The 13,914-nt window shown below is 60.6% G+C and overlaps 1 protein-coding gene and 1 long non-coding RNA gene across 2 annotated transcripts in view; both read right to left on the minus strand.

Moving 5' to 3' along the window:
* The window catches only part of LOC121040147 (uncharacterized), a 1,982-nt gene extending 811 nt beyond the window's left edge, over window positions 1–1,171 (minus strand). Inside the window, exon 1 of the long non-coding RNA XR_005795138.1 lies at window positions 1,007–1,171. This is a non-coding gene — a long non-coding RNA (uncharacterized LOC121040147). The remainder of the gene's footprint in view (window positions 1–1,006) is intronic.
* Window positions 1–4,183, minus strand: part of TAFA5 (TAFA chemokine like family member 5) — a 177,206-nt gene extending 173,023 nt beyond the window's left edge. The window contains exons 1-3 of the mRNA XM_040491811.1: window positions 4,061–4,183; window positions 3,402–3,512; window positions 2,515–3,301 (exon numbers count right to left, since the gene is read on the minus strand). Of these exons, the coding sequence (XP_040347745.1) occupies window positions 2,515–3,301; window positions 3,402–3,512; window positions 4,061–4,183 (1,021 nt within the window). The remainder of the gene's footprint in view (window positions 1–2,514; window positions 3,302–3,401; window positions 3,513–4,060) is intronic.
* Window positions 4,184–13,914: the final 9,731 nt, after the last annotated feature.

Here is a 13,914-nt window from a genome sequence, read left to right on the forward strand (position 1 = left end):
GGACGGGGCTGGAGGGGCCGGAGGGGGCAGGACGGGGCTGGACAGCACCCCCGAAGCTAAAGACCAGCCACTGCTGTCCCCCTTCCTCTGGGAATCCCCCTGGTCAGGAACAGGCACATAGAGAGCAGTCATGACAGAGTGGACAGGTGCACACACACACGGGGACACAGACACATGCAGCAGACTCCCGCACACGCAGACACACAGACACCACACACACGTGCACGTACACACACCCCCACGCAGGTGCACGCCTACACACGCCCCCGGGGCCCACAGCCCAGCCTGTCTGGGCACAGCCGCGTCTCACATGTGGTTACTTCCCCAGGTTTCTGAGCAGAACAGAGGGGAGGACTCCCCGGCTGGAGAGTGTCCCTGACGGTGACGGGGGGGGGGGTGGGGAGGGGGCAGCACATTCGGCAGCTTGTGGCCAGGGCCCAGCAGGCCACCTGCCCGCAGGTGGAGGCCAGCCCCCCCCCCCCCCCCCGGTCCCGCCGGCGCCTAAAACAAAAGCGCCCGGAAGCATGGCGGGGTCGAGGGGAAGACCCAGCCGGCCCTGCTGACCAGCTCACCCCCTCCAGACCGTCCCCCCTGCCCCGGGCTCCCGGAGGCTCTGCACCCCCACGTCCCGGCACAGCACAGACCGGCACCGGGTCCTGGCCGACCCTGCATTGGTCAGGGTCACCAGACAAGCACGTCTCCACGGCAGGTGACAGTGGTGCTCACGTCCTCACAGGACACAAGGGGTGCGCCTTCTCCACTCAGGGGAGGCGGGTCCCAAAGGACGGGGTTTTGCAAACAAGTGAAATCCCTTCTCTAAGCCCCCACGCACTTCGGAGCACGGGAAGGGAGTCTGCAAACACATGTCAGGCACCCTCGGGAAGGACAGGGTCGCAGCACTCAGCCACCAAGGCGACAGGCCGGTGCAGCGGGACCTCAGGGCACAGCACAGGTGGGAGGCACCAGGAGAGCTTCCTGGAGGAGGGGTCTTTCCCCCAAATCTCACCGGGGCCTGAGCCAGACGCAGGGGTGTGGCTGGATGTAAGGATGATGTCGCCCTAGAAGCAGTTCACATTCGGGGCTCAGGTCACGATCTCACGGATTGTGGGTTCGAGCCCCGTGTCGGGCTCTGTGCTGACAGCTCGGAGCCTGGAGCCCGCTTCGGATTCTGTGTCTCCCTCTCTCTCTGCCCCTCCCCTGCTCACGCTCTCTCTCTCTCTCTCCCTCAAAAATAAAATAAACACAAAAAATTTAAAAATAACTAACTAACTAACTAACTAACTAACTAAAGAGAAGCTCATTCCTTCTCAGATCTGAAGTCTGCAATGGCTCAGTGAAGACCCGACCTTAAACGTGACGGGAGAGCTGTCGTCACTCACAGCGACTGTGTTTTCAAAACCAACAACTACTGAGCTTGTGCAAAACGTGACTCGGGGGCCAAGGCCGTGCGAAGCCCAGGGGTCCCCTGAGCCCCAGCCCTGGGGGGCAGCCGAGCCCTCCCCTGCTCTCCAGGTGGCCCCGGGCAAGACTCCGCTTCCCCGTCTGTGAAGCGAAGGGTTAACGCCGCTGGTGCTCCTCTGAGCTTTAACCGCATCCCGGACCGTGGCCTCCACACGAATGGTGACCGGGGACCTCTGCGCATCCAGGCCCCCCCCCAGGCGGCGGTGACATCCTGTCCACACACAGGAAACCAGCTGGCCTGGCTCACAAAGCTGGGGTGCAGAGGTGACCTCCCCGCACAGCCCCTCTGACCTCCTGGACGTCCTCCACCCCTCCAGGGGCCCCAATGCCGTCCGGATCGGCCCCGACCGTCCCAGGCGAGGCTTCCCCGAAGCTCCAAATTCTTCCCACAGGCGGCCCAGTGCTCCCTCCCGGCCGCCGGCTTCCTGAGCACTCACCTACACGAGCAGGTGCGGCCGGCCACCCTCCCGTGCTGTCATCACACCCTGACCAGGACAAAACCCAGCCTGTGTTTGGAGAGCCCAGAACACATCCCCTCCCCTGAACGCACGGCACACCCAGAAATGTGGCCTTGCTGAGGGAAAACCCCAGAGAGCCCACTGTTAGCACAAAGGGGGTCACAAGCCAGTGAACACATTCCAGAATGTTCTGCAGGGCCCGGGCTCGGGGTTGGACCAACACGGGTCTGGGGGACAAGGATGGCCCAGGCCTTCCAGAGACCCGGCCACCTGGGCTGCCAGGCCCTCCCTGTCCTTGGACCCCAGCTCGGGCCACCCTCAGCAAGGGGTCCCCACGCCCATGCCAGCCCCCAGCCTGCACCCCAGTGGGACAAGTCCCCGCCACCCTCCTCAGCCCTCCTCAAATCCCCTCCTCCTGCTCCCACAGGACATTAAGGATGGGAACTCGCTTTCCCAGGAAGGACACCTTCGTGAGCCACCTTCCTGTGACCTCGTCACTTAGGCACTGAGAGGACAGGTGAGTTTACTGTTGTGGCTTTAAAACAGAAGTAAGGGACCATTCTAGCTCCCTTGGAGTTATTTGTAAAATACTCACACAGAGCACGGGGTCCTGGGCAGGGGTCTGGACCCCAAGGGACCCCTGTCTCGGCCGCGTCGCTCCCAGGCTCTTGGTCCGCTCGGGGAGACAGGTGCCGGGAGAAACGGTAGCCGAGGAGCTTTTGTGGGAGAAAAGGAACAGCCTGGAGCTGAGCCCCACGGCCGCGCTCCTGGTGACTCGGCCGACGGCCAACGGAGGGAGAGACCAGCCCCAGGGGCCCCGCGTGCCTGTCGCCACCAGCCAGAGCCCGGCCCGCCTGGGCCGCAGCCGATGGCCCAGAATCCCGGAGAACCAGCAGCTCTGGGGTCTGAGTGTCGGGGGTCAGAGCACAGGCTCGGGGCTCATGGTCCTGCTCTGATCCACCTGCCCGGGGGCCCTGGGCATGCCCCTTCCCTGAGCCTCGTCTACCTCTAAAACAGGAACAAAAGCATTTCCCTCTGACGAGCGTCAGGAGGATTCGCGGGGTGCGGAGTGCTTGCTGGAAACAGATCCGCAAGGAAGGGCACAGCGAGGGCAGCGCGCCCCTTTGCAACAGGGACCCACGCCGACCCTGGAAGCGCCACTGCAGGGACAAGCCTGCTGACCGGGTTCCCAGAGCCCTGACGAGGCAGCAGCATGTGCTCCTTTGTGCATCAGGTCCAGCCTCTGTCACCGAAGCCCCGAGCACAGGAATCTGCCAGGAATTTGAGAAGCAGAAGGGCTTCCATGGTGACCCTGGAACAGAGCCTGGAACAGAGCCTGGAACAGAGCCTGGGAAGCAGGATTCCAAAACCAGGCAAGGCCTCTAGGTGCAAACGGGGCATGAGGAGTCCCAAAAGGGGGAGGCCTTGGGGCAATCGGTCTCAGTCTGGGCTACGACTGGAACCACAAGACGTGGAGCTGACCTCGAGGACCCTGTGGGCCTCAGATGTGCTCAGTTTCCTCCTGCACTTAGTGGACTGGAAGTTGCCAGAGGCCCTCCCACCAGGCAGGTGGCAACACCTGTTTCGGTTGGTCTTCAAAGTCAGGGTCAGACAGTGAGACCTTATGTCCACACCAGCTCCTGGTAGCCAGATCAGCATCAGGGCCTCATTCGTACTCAAGTGTAAATGACTGACATCGGCCGTCAATGCAGAGGAACACCTCTCTGACCTCACCTATGTAGATAACAGGACAACGGAGAAACCTCAGAACCTCTGTGAGGTTCGTGGCCCAGCGTAAACAAGGCCCACACCACGTGGACTCGAGAAGACAGAGGCACTGCCTGTCTGGAGGGGTCTGCCTCCTCCTGAACAGAGACAGGAGACCTTTGGTGTCAGCACACACAGCAGGAAGAGGTGTGGGACCCTGCTGGCACTTGCAGAGGCTCAGTAACTGTTGGGGACACAGGACCTCAAGTCCAAGGCCAGGGAAGCCTTCAGGAGAGCCTTCCGGAGAGCCAGGACCCCAGGGCACCAGGAGCTGTCCCCAGACTCCCGGGTCAGCCCTCGAACCTTCCACAGGCATCGTCTGAGTCCCAGGGAGACGGTGCTGAGCCAGCAGCCACTCCAGACAGAAATCTGACCTGCGAGGGCTCTGGATACACAAAGTACAGAGCCGTGTCCTGCCTGGTGGCATCGGCTCCTCCAGGTCTGGGGGACCAGACCCCTGCGGCCTCTCCCGTCCCTAGCTGCCCCGAGAACTCCATGGCCCCGTGGGGGTATCAGGGCAGGGGGCCTGAACCTGAGTTAAGTCACTGCTTTGCAATGGTAAGAAACGCAAAACGTGACACCATAGAAGGAGGTCCTTCCACAGTGAGAAACAGGTACATCCTCTCTGGCCTGCAGACACCCAGGGGCCCGTCTCCTTTTCCAGCCTCACGGAGAGACATCGGGGGGCCTCTGGTCCCCGCGGGCATCACCCCTACGCTGCCCAGGCCCTGAGAGGCTTCAGAAGCACAGATGAGACAAGGACGCGTGTTCAGTCACCATGTCCCCGCTGGTCAGCTCGCCTCACTGGGCCGCAGCCCCACAGGGCAGGACAGGCTGGGCCGAGCATCCCCCCTCACGGGGGGTCTGGCCCACCCACGGAACTTTCTAGCTCCCCACACGTCTGCCCGATGGTGCCACATCTTGCTCGTTTATTTTCTCTGAAGCGCGCCCGTCCCCATCGCTGGCCCCAAGAATGGAGACTGAGCAAACAGGGTTTCAGGTTTCCAGCGGGTGGCGAGCCCAGCTGAATGCATTTCTGTTACCAACACAACACTGATTTTTTTTATAGTTTATTTCATTTTTGAGACAGAGAGAGGCAGAGAGAGAGAGAGAGAGAGAGAGAGAGAGAGAATCCCAAGAAGGCTCCACACTGACAGCAAAGAGGTCAATTCCATGAACCTTGAGATTGTGACCTGAGCCGAAATCAGGAGACAGACGCTTAACGGACTGAGCCACCAGGAGCCCCAACATAACACTAACTTTGATGACGACGAGTCTAGGAGGTCCACGGTCTGAGACGTGGCCACGGCCCGTGTCTCACAAACCCAGATGGGCAGAGACAGACGTTAGAAGCCACTGGGTGCCCACTTGCAACGTCCAAGATGCTTGCTGTGCTAGGTTTTGCTCTTAGCTTGGGGAGCTCCCGTCTCATTGGCGGGGTTCAGACAGCTTCGGGGGCTCATTCACAAGCCCGCTCCCGGGTCTGGGTCGTGAGAACGTCGTGTGGTGTCTACGTGGTTTGGCTGGACGGGACACAAGGGTTCCCTGCACCCTTGGCCCCACTCCATTTCTCACGGCGCTGACGGGTTCAACCAAATGCCTCCCCCCACCCCAGTTCTCCAGCCTTGCTGGGGGCGTGGGGGGCAGAAGCCCCCTCCAGATGACCAACAAGGGAGAGCTCAAGGTTGTGACGTGCCCTGGGGACGACGTGTGTCCCCCACACAGAGCATTCCTCTAGCTGGCAGAGCCCCCCTCCCCGCCCCGAAAGGAGCGGTGGAGAAAGGACACACAGTGAGTGCACAGAAGCGCGGGAGGGCTTCTCCCGCGTGGCTCCCCACCCCCCCCAGCCCCGCAGCCGCCGGGGAGCAGAAATTAGCGTCAGGTAATTAACGCCAGCCCTATACAGCCCATTAACGGTATTTAGGTACGTCTGGGGATGCGCTCCCAGGTAATGGACACTACGGCAGAAAAATAATGTAAAAATGGAGCCAAAGTGCTTTTTTGAAAAGAGGCCACTCGTGTGAGTCCAGCGGCATGTAAGACGGCTTCCAAGGCATTAGCATTTCCGCCGTGAGAAAACCGTAACGGGACACTCCTGCACAGAGCCGCTCGACGCCCCCACGGATCGCCACAGCTCCAGGTGACGGGCCGTGTTCACACCAACCTTCCCCGGCATCTCATTACGGCAATCAGATCGGAGGCCGCGAACACGGCGGAGGCACTCCTCCCCGCTCCATCCCCTGCTCTGTTGACAGGACGCAGCACTGAGCCAGCCTGTGCCCGGTGGCTGGACCATGCAGAAGACCCTTCATCGCCCCACGGGTTTGCACAGCAAGTGAGGGACCTGGGACACGTCCACTGGCGAGGCCCCCAGCACGGCTGTTCTGAGCACACACGAGCCTTCAGGAAAGAGGGAACGAGACGTCAGCCCTCAAGGCCGTCGGCAGGGACCCCGGGAGACACCCTCCCCCCCCCCGCCCCTCCCCTGGAGGTTCCAGACATGACGAAGATGGGGGGGGTGGGACTGGGTGGGGGTCCCTGCAAGTTCAGAGCCCCAACTTCCCACCCCTTCCCTGCAGCTGTGCACCTGCAGCCCTATGCGGGGACCCACGGTGTGCAGAGGGCAGGTGGATGTGCCGCCTTCCTGCCCAGCAGAGGCCCCCGAGGTGCTGGGGACGGCACTCCCAGAGTGGGAGCAGGGAGAAGACAGGCCAGCTCAGCCTCCCGCTCACTCCTGGCGCCTCCAGGGCAGAGAGAGGAGGCCCACGCAGGCTCCCCTGCTCCGTCTGGGTCCCCACTGCTCCATCCAGGGCCACGCCATCACCCCATAGCAGGGACACCACTTCTGTGTGCAGGCCCAGTGACCAGTCAGGATCCACGGGCCGCCTGCCGCGTGTCCCAGGGCCTGTGAGGCCTCCCGGGTCAGCAGCGGGGGTCCATCTGCACCTCCGATGTGAGACGGACATCGGCCGTGTTCCAGAAGAGCCCCCGTGGCTGCACAACCAGACCCTGAGCCCTGAGCGGCCCGCCCTGCAAGTTTCCTGCCGGCAGATGCCCCCTGCGCCCCTACGATGGTCCGCTCAGCGGCAGAGCGAGGTCAGCAGGGCTCAGGCCTCTCGGGAGCAACACATCCACCTGCACGCATGTCTGCTCCCCCCTCTCCCCAGGCACGCGTCCCCTGGAGAGGTGAGCTTGTTCCCGGGGGGCAGGGAGGGAGGTCACCGGGAGGAAGGCGCAGCTGCCCTGGCCAGGGGGTGGGGGGTGCCAGGATGGGGTGGCTGAGAGGGGCTGGAGGAGGAGGCAGGGCCAAGCGCCCCGGCGAGGCTGGCTGGCTGGTCTGAACCAGGGGACCCCCAGGCGGAGGCCACGGGGTCAGAGTGACCGTGCCAGAGGGATGCGATGCTGAGCCGGGACCCTCTGAGCAGCTCCCCACCCCCCCCCCGGCTCCCCGGCCGAGACCCAAGCCACCGGCCCCATCTCTCCTCCTCACGCACCCCTTCCAGGGCAAACAGCAAACGCAGCGGGCCCCAGTGAGCCCCAGGGCAGTACCACAGGGCCCAGAACCACCCCCCGGCACCGACCAGCCCTGCCTGCGCGGCTGGGAACCCCGAGGTGAGGCGGCCGCTGGGGCTCTGTGATGCGGAGGGATGTCAGCCAGGGCAGGGACCAAAGGAAGGTGGAACCCAGCTCCCGAGCGTTACTACAAGCCGGTCCCGGATGACTCACTTCTCAATTAGCCACCTCGTTATGGGAAGAGCCTGTCACACCTGCTAAGTGTCAGGGAATGTTTTGACAGGATCTCCTCTCCAGCCCAGCCAGGGTGGACGTGGGTACCGCACCACAGTCTCCCCGCAGCGTGGAGGGTCCCTGCACGCGCTGTGTGCTCGGGGACACCGGCCCATCAACGTGCGGGGGCTCGCGCTGCACCAGGTGACCCGGGCGACCCACCCCCGGCTGAAAGCACACTCGAGGTGTTTGTCCGGCGACGTTCCTACTTTATTATGTGAACGACAGGCCAAATCCCACCGGTCCTTCGGCCCAAAGAGCTGCAGCAGAAAACAAACAACAGTCGCTGTGATGCGGCGGGGGAGGGGGCCGTGGCCTCCGCGTCTGCCTCGGCGGCGGGCACGAGCCCCACCAGCCCGCGGGACTCAGCTCTGTTCTCGGCCTGGCACAGGGGTCAGCACCCTCAGCTCGGGAGGGAAACTGAGGCCCAGCAGGGGAGCTGCAGGATGTGTCTGTGCTGTGCACGTGCACGCTCACGGACACGGCACAGAGGGACGGGGCAGGGGAAGCAGCCGGAAAAGGAAGCCGATGGGCCACGCCTGCGGATCCCGTCTCCGTGGCTGAGAAAATCTTTAGGAACAGCCAACCTCGACCTCTCCTGTCTTACCGAGCAGGGCGTCTCCTGGCACGGCTGACCCTGTGCGAGGCCAACAGCAGGTCCGGCTGGAGACACACAGAGTCTGTCCACTCTGAGCCTGGGGGCTGCAGGGAGCACAGGCACCCTGGTGGCCGGGAGGTCTGAATGGCCCCCCAGTGGGGGCCCGCTGACCCCGGACGCCCTCTCCCTGCACGGGGCTCCTTGGCCCGTGACAGGGCAACAGAAGGGGCACGTTGCAGCCCCTCCAGGGTAGCAGGCTCCGGCTTCCGCCAAAAGGACTGAAATCAAGGCATTTCTCAGCAGCCAAAGGTCCTGCCAGTGGCAGCAGAACTTTCTGGAAGGAAACGCACTGAAGAAACATGTCCTGATGAGCTCTAGGCGGAAATCTCAGAGTCACCTGGAGGGACCTGACCACCCCCTGGAAAGGAGAGAGTGATTAAGCAAGCGGCTGGATGACAGGAAGGGCAGGTGGGCTCCCTATCAGCACAGGGCCAGGCCTGTTTACTGCCTCCAAATGGCGGCTTCACCATCAGCAACACGGTTACACGTGCGACGCGGAGAAATTGCAACGCAGACGACAGACTGCAAGCGACGGGTGAACCCTGCGCGGCTTCCCAGCTCTGGAAAACAGACGTGCGTGGAAACGTGTGGAGACACCTCCTGTCCCAGCCGACAGCCTTTCCAGCAGGCTGGGAACGGCTGGGAAGGGCTGGGGAGTGCGGTCTGGGCAGGCGGAGAGGTCGAGGTCGGGCTGGGTGCTCCACAGCCTGGAAACCCCCCAACGGCAGGCCATTCGGCCACAGATACAGCCCCGCGGGTGTCACCCCGCCCGTGCTGAGCCCCAGGCCCAGAGTCTCACTCAAGAAACCAGGAAACACCGGTGTGGGTGGGTTGACTAGGGACCCACAAACTAGAGCAGGGGTCCCGGCCTGGGGACAGGGGCTGGCGATGATGCTCAACAGCCCGCGGTGCCCAGGACGGACAGCCCCACCTCAGGGACACCCACACGTGCACAGTGCTGGGGGCAGAAACCCCGAAGCAGGGGGATGTGGGAAGGGACCAGTGCTCAGAGAGCTTAACCGCGGAGGCGTCAAAGCGGGAGCCACAGAAAGGAGGTGAGGGTCACGGGAGTGCCTCTGACAATGTCCTACCAGGGACGCTTGACAAAATACTGAGCGTGTCCTCAGGGTTCCACACTTTCTCCCTCTTTTTGTTCCCCTTTTAAATGTTTTTAATCATTTATGGTACTGCGGAAACAGATTGATCCTCAAGGATCCAGCCAGTTTTCAGACATCCTCTCCAGGCCTGTCCCCAGGCACTTGACCACGCCCCCAGACCTCTGGCCACGCCCCCAGGCCTTCAACTCCGCCCTTCCTTCAGCCCCGCCCTTAGACACCTGACCACGCCCCCAGACCTTTGATCACGCCCCCAGGCCTTCAATTTGGCCCAACCCTTCAGCCCCGCCCCTAGACATTTTGTCACGCCCCCAGACCTTTGGCCACGCCTCCAGAACTGAATCCACTGTGGTCAAAGCGTCAGGGTGCCAGGATCAAGGAGCGTTTGCTCCAAGAATCAGGCAGTCAGGCCCCTACTGGCCGTGTCAGGGCCAGAGCTCAAAGCCTAAAAGAGCATGAAGGGAGCATTCACTGCCCGGGGTGGGGTATTCGGATGAACAGCACTGCACGGGGGAGGGGGATGAGGCCGTGTGTTCAAGGGAGGCTTCCTGGAGGAGGCTCTCTCCAAGGGCCAGTCCAGCTCACGGTGCCTGCCTGCAGTCAGCAGCAGTGCAGGGTGCTACCCCTTGAGGGGACCCGGCAGGTAGTGAGGAAACATCGCAATGGCCCAGGCAGCCCAGGCTGTGCAGGTGAGAACAGACACACACACACAACACCTTCCTAAGAAGGGAAGCCCCTGGTGGAGGCCTCGGGCCGGACTCTGCCAGGGCAGGACAGAGGCACCCAGAGTCCCACCAGCAAGGCAAGATCTGGCTTTGGGAGGCCCGGGGCGACCCGAGGATGCGGTGAGCGCCGATCGCCAGAGGAGGAGAGAGGCACAGAGCTTTCGGTCAACGGGGAGCCACGGGTGGGGTGTCAGAGCGGCCAGCCTGGAGGCAGAGGCCCCACTGAGGACGGTGCTGAGGCGCCCAGGAGGGGCTGGGGCACAACAGTGAAGGCCGACCTGGAGGACACCAAGACTCATTTTGGAGGAAGCCCGTGCAAGCAGGCCGGGCGCAGGGACGGCCGAGGCGGGGCCCCGCTGACGGCCAGGCAGGAAACAGGAGCTGCGGGAGGGAACGGGGGTTCGGGGCCAGACCCTGGGCTGCGGCCTGCCGTTCTGAGGTTGGGGCTGGCTGTGACCAGAGAGGGCAAGGGTGCCAGCAGAACAGTGTGCCTGGCCCAGGCCGCATGTGCCCTGCCCGACTGCCTCTGCTTTGTGCTGACGTCCAGTCCCCTCGGGATGCCAGCCCAGGAAGGCCACCATATCCAACTCTTTCCCGGGGCCCCTAATTCCCAGTCACCAGAATCAACGGGAGGCCGAGGCTCCTGCCTCACACCGGTGCCTGGGGCTGGCCCTCCACCGCCCCTGCCTCATGCAACAGATGTGGAAGGACAGCCAGGCGCCTCCGTGGGACCCCCAGGCCAGTCCCTCCACGGGAGGCCCACCTGTGGCAGGAGACCGCCAGGGACCAGGGATGGGAGGTGGCAGCTGTGGCTGGGAGAGAGCTCTCCCAGGCAGACTCTCACTAAGGGGCCACCTTCCCGCCAGGCCCAGGCCATTCTCCGGGATGCGGCTGGTGCGCTGTGGGGGAAGGGCCTCCCCAGAGACCGGAGGAGCAGGGCAATCTGGAGGGGTCCAGCTCACCCCGCTGGAGACAAAAGTGTTTGCACCCTTGGTCCCGGCAGCCACTTTGCCCCCAGAGCCCTCCACCACATCCACCAGGGTGCAGGGGGAGAAGGGTGCCGCCGTCTCCCGCCAGCGGCTTGGCGTTTCTGGACAGCCTGTGCTGCCCGCCGGGAGTTTCAACGCACGCTCCCAGGCGGGTCTGAGAAGCTGCAGACCAGAGTAGGAAGGCAGCGGCCGGCCCTCGGGGAGCTGGTGGCCCTCCACCAGCTAGTGGCCGAGGGACGCCCTGCAGAAGCCACAGGGCACTGGGGTACCAGCCCCAAACTCCAGCTCCAAGGGTCTGCGAAGGGCGAGCAAGGGACACCACTAGATTCCACTGGCCTCCTGTGCCAGTGTGGGCCCCAGAGCACAGCCAGTGACGCTCCCCCCAAACAAATGACAACGGGCGGGTCCACGGGCCCTCGCCTCTCCCGCAGCTGTCGCTCCAGCCTCCGATCCCCCCACAAGCAGGAGACCCCGATCTGGGTCCTCCTTGTCAATCTCTCGGCCGTCACCCACGCTCTGGGTGACAGGTGGCATTCTGTAGAGGTCATTAACTCCAGAGCACCACATTTTAATGCAGAAACGAGCCCTTCTAAATCGGCACAGCTGCGAAGCTATATAAAGAAATGGGGATTTTAATGTTTTGCTTTTCTTTCCTTTTCTAGTGCCACATTATCATAACATTTCCCCATAATTACGTCCATAAAAGTCACCTGAAAATACTTCATGCCACGAAAGTTGATCTACACGTGTCATTCAGCGGATGTCAAGTGGTGAGTCCCGGGCAGGAAATTCCAGCATGGGATTCAGCCAGGGGGCTTGGCGCTGAGCAGACCCGGTGAGGCAGGCGGTGGGACGCAGCCTCCTTCCGGGGATCCGCTGTCCTCTGTCCTCACTGGCAAGAGTGAGGTGCCAGAGACAACCCTGAGAGGCCGTGCGTCCCCTGTTCCCCGGATACTGATCCCCAGAACACTTGCCCCCGAGGGTCTCTGCCCGGGAGGATGCTTCCATGAGTGAACCCCCTTACCTCGTGAATGTTCGAGCAACCAGCCTGGCCATTTCAAATCCCACAAACAGACGTGACTTATCTTTATGAAGTTGAAAGAGAGAAGCACTACATTTTCTCTAGCCAGAAATTCATCAAATAAAAACACACAGGAAGATAAAGAAAAGAAGGAAAGAAAGAAAGAAAGAAAGAAAGAAAGAAAGAAAGAAAGGCCTTGAGATGAAAGAAAGACCTTGAGATGAGATGAGAAATAAACTTGTGAATGGCATCCTTTCATTAAACCCGGTATTCTTAAATTTACCTCTCCAAGGTCCCCAGAACTAAAATTTGAACAGCAGGAAAGTAGCACATTCTAATCTCTCCTAACTATGCAATAAATTATATTTGTAAAGAAAATGCGGCATCAGAGAGCCCACGCTCGGTTAGTATTCTAATGGATTAAAAACAATTCAGAAGTTGTTTGTAATTTCTTCTCGTCGTTGCAGCCGAGGATGTGAGATTTAACTCAAAGCTACAAGTCAATTTTGATGGGATTAATTGGGAAAAAAATCCGTGTCAGAAATCCCTGCACGCCGGGAACGTGTGCCCACCAAGCTGTCCCCAAGGGGGAGGGCACGGTGCTCTCCACCTTTGGACTGAATACTGCATACAAGGTTCAAAGTCAAGGCTTGGCGTCCTACGGCATTCCACTAGCTCATCATTTTCCCCGTCTCCCTCGCTGGCGTGATGGCCACGGTGCCGGGAGCCAGCGAGGGAAGACCACATGCTCAGCAACGAGCACCCGGCCACAGTCAGACCACTGTGGTCGCCCCAGAGCGCCCCACTCCTTGTTCGAGCCACATCCGGTCCCAGCCCTCTGCTCCAGATATGCCAAGGGTAAGAGGACAGAGACCAGCTCTTTCTGAGCCACAAGGAAAGAGCCTTCCCCCGATGAGAAGATGGAGTTTCAACTTTCTCCTCCAAGCTCCACATCCCCCAAGCCAACGAATCCCTACGCCCCAGCCCTGCTGTCCAGAGGAGGTCCCGACACCACCACGTGTGCGTCTTCAAGAAAGCCACCGAGGACCCCCTCCCTCCCTCTGCTTTTCCTGGCAATTCTTCCCCAATGGGAGAAAATGACAAGACTGTGTCACTATAGCAACTAACCTAATTGGTGGACTGTAGGTATTTCTCCCGCCAGAGGGTGGAGCCCATCTCCCTACACATGAGTCTCAGCCCGCTGGGCCCCGCACAGCAGAACATCCCCTAACTGAAAACCAGGCCAAGAAATAATCCAGCTTTCTTTCAGCAGCGCCGGAAAGTGAACACCTTCTGGGCTGCAGAGAAACGCTCAGATTTAATAGGCAGGATAATTGAATCCTGCATGATACTTATCAGTTTCCCTAATTAATATGATACAAATATATCTGCTCCATAACACAAAAACATTTTGGGTAATAAAAATCCTGACTGATAACAAAAACAATTTACAAACAAGGATGCTGACTATTCTCATTCATCCCAGATACATTGGAAAAGAGAACGGAAATCAGAAGAACTGTTTAATTGGCATTTCGTGTGCTTTTATCCATTCGAAAAGAAAAAAGTGTTGCTGTTCCTTTCTTTTCTGCAGGACGGCTGTTCCACGCTATAAATCACGATTATGGCTCTTCTGGATTTTAGTAAACTGTTTCAATTTCTCCGAGTGCATTTCCGGTGAAATGGGGGGTGGCTGAAAATATCTTATCTTATCGTCAATTATTCCATTACACGGAAATAGCAACGACCACGAAAATGTGGTTCACGCAACCTTCCATTATTAATGATTTCTGCTCCTCCGAATGTAACGTGTTACCCAATGTCCTTGTCCCAGCGGAAGAGGTGTTTCCAGAACGCCAAGGAGGCTGTTGGACGGCAGGCTGAGGGTGCTGCGGGTGGGGACCCCTGGGTTCCAGGTGTGTCTGGGCACACAC

This window comes from Herpailurus yagouaroundi, unplaced genomic scaffold (genome assembly GCF_014898765.1).
Source record: "Herpailurus yagouaroundi ecotype Mexico unplaced genomic scaffold, PumYag 182, whole genome shotgun sequence".
NCBI classification, from domain to species: domain Eukaryota; kingdom Metazoa; phylum Chordata; class Mammalia; order Carnivora; family Felidae; genus Herpailurus; species Herpailurus yagouaroundi.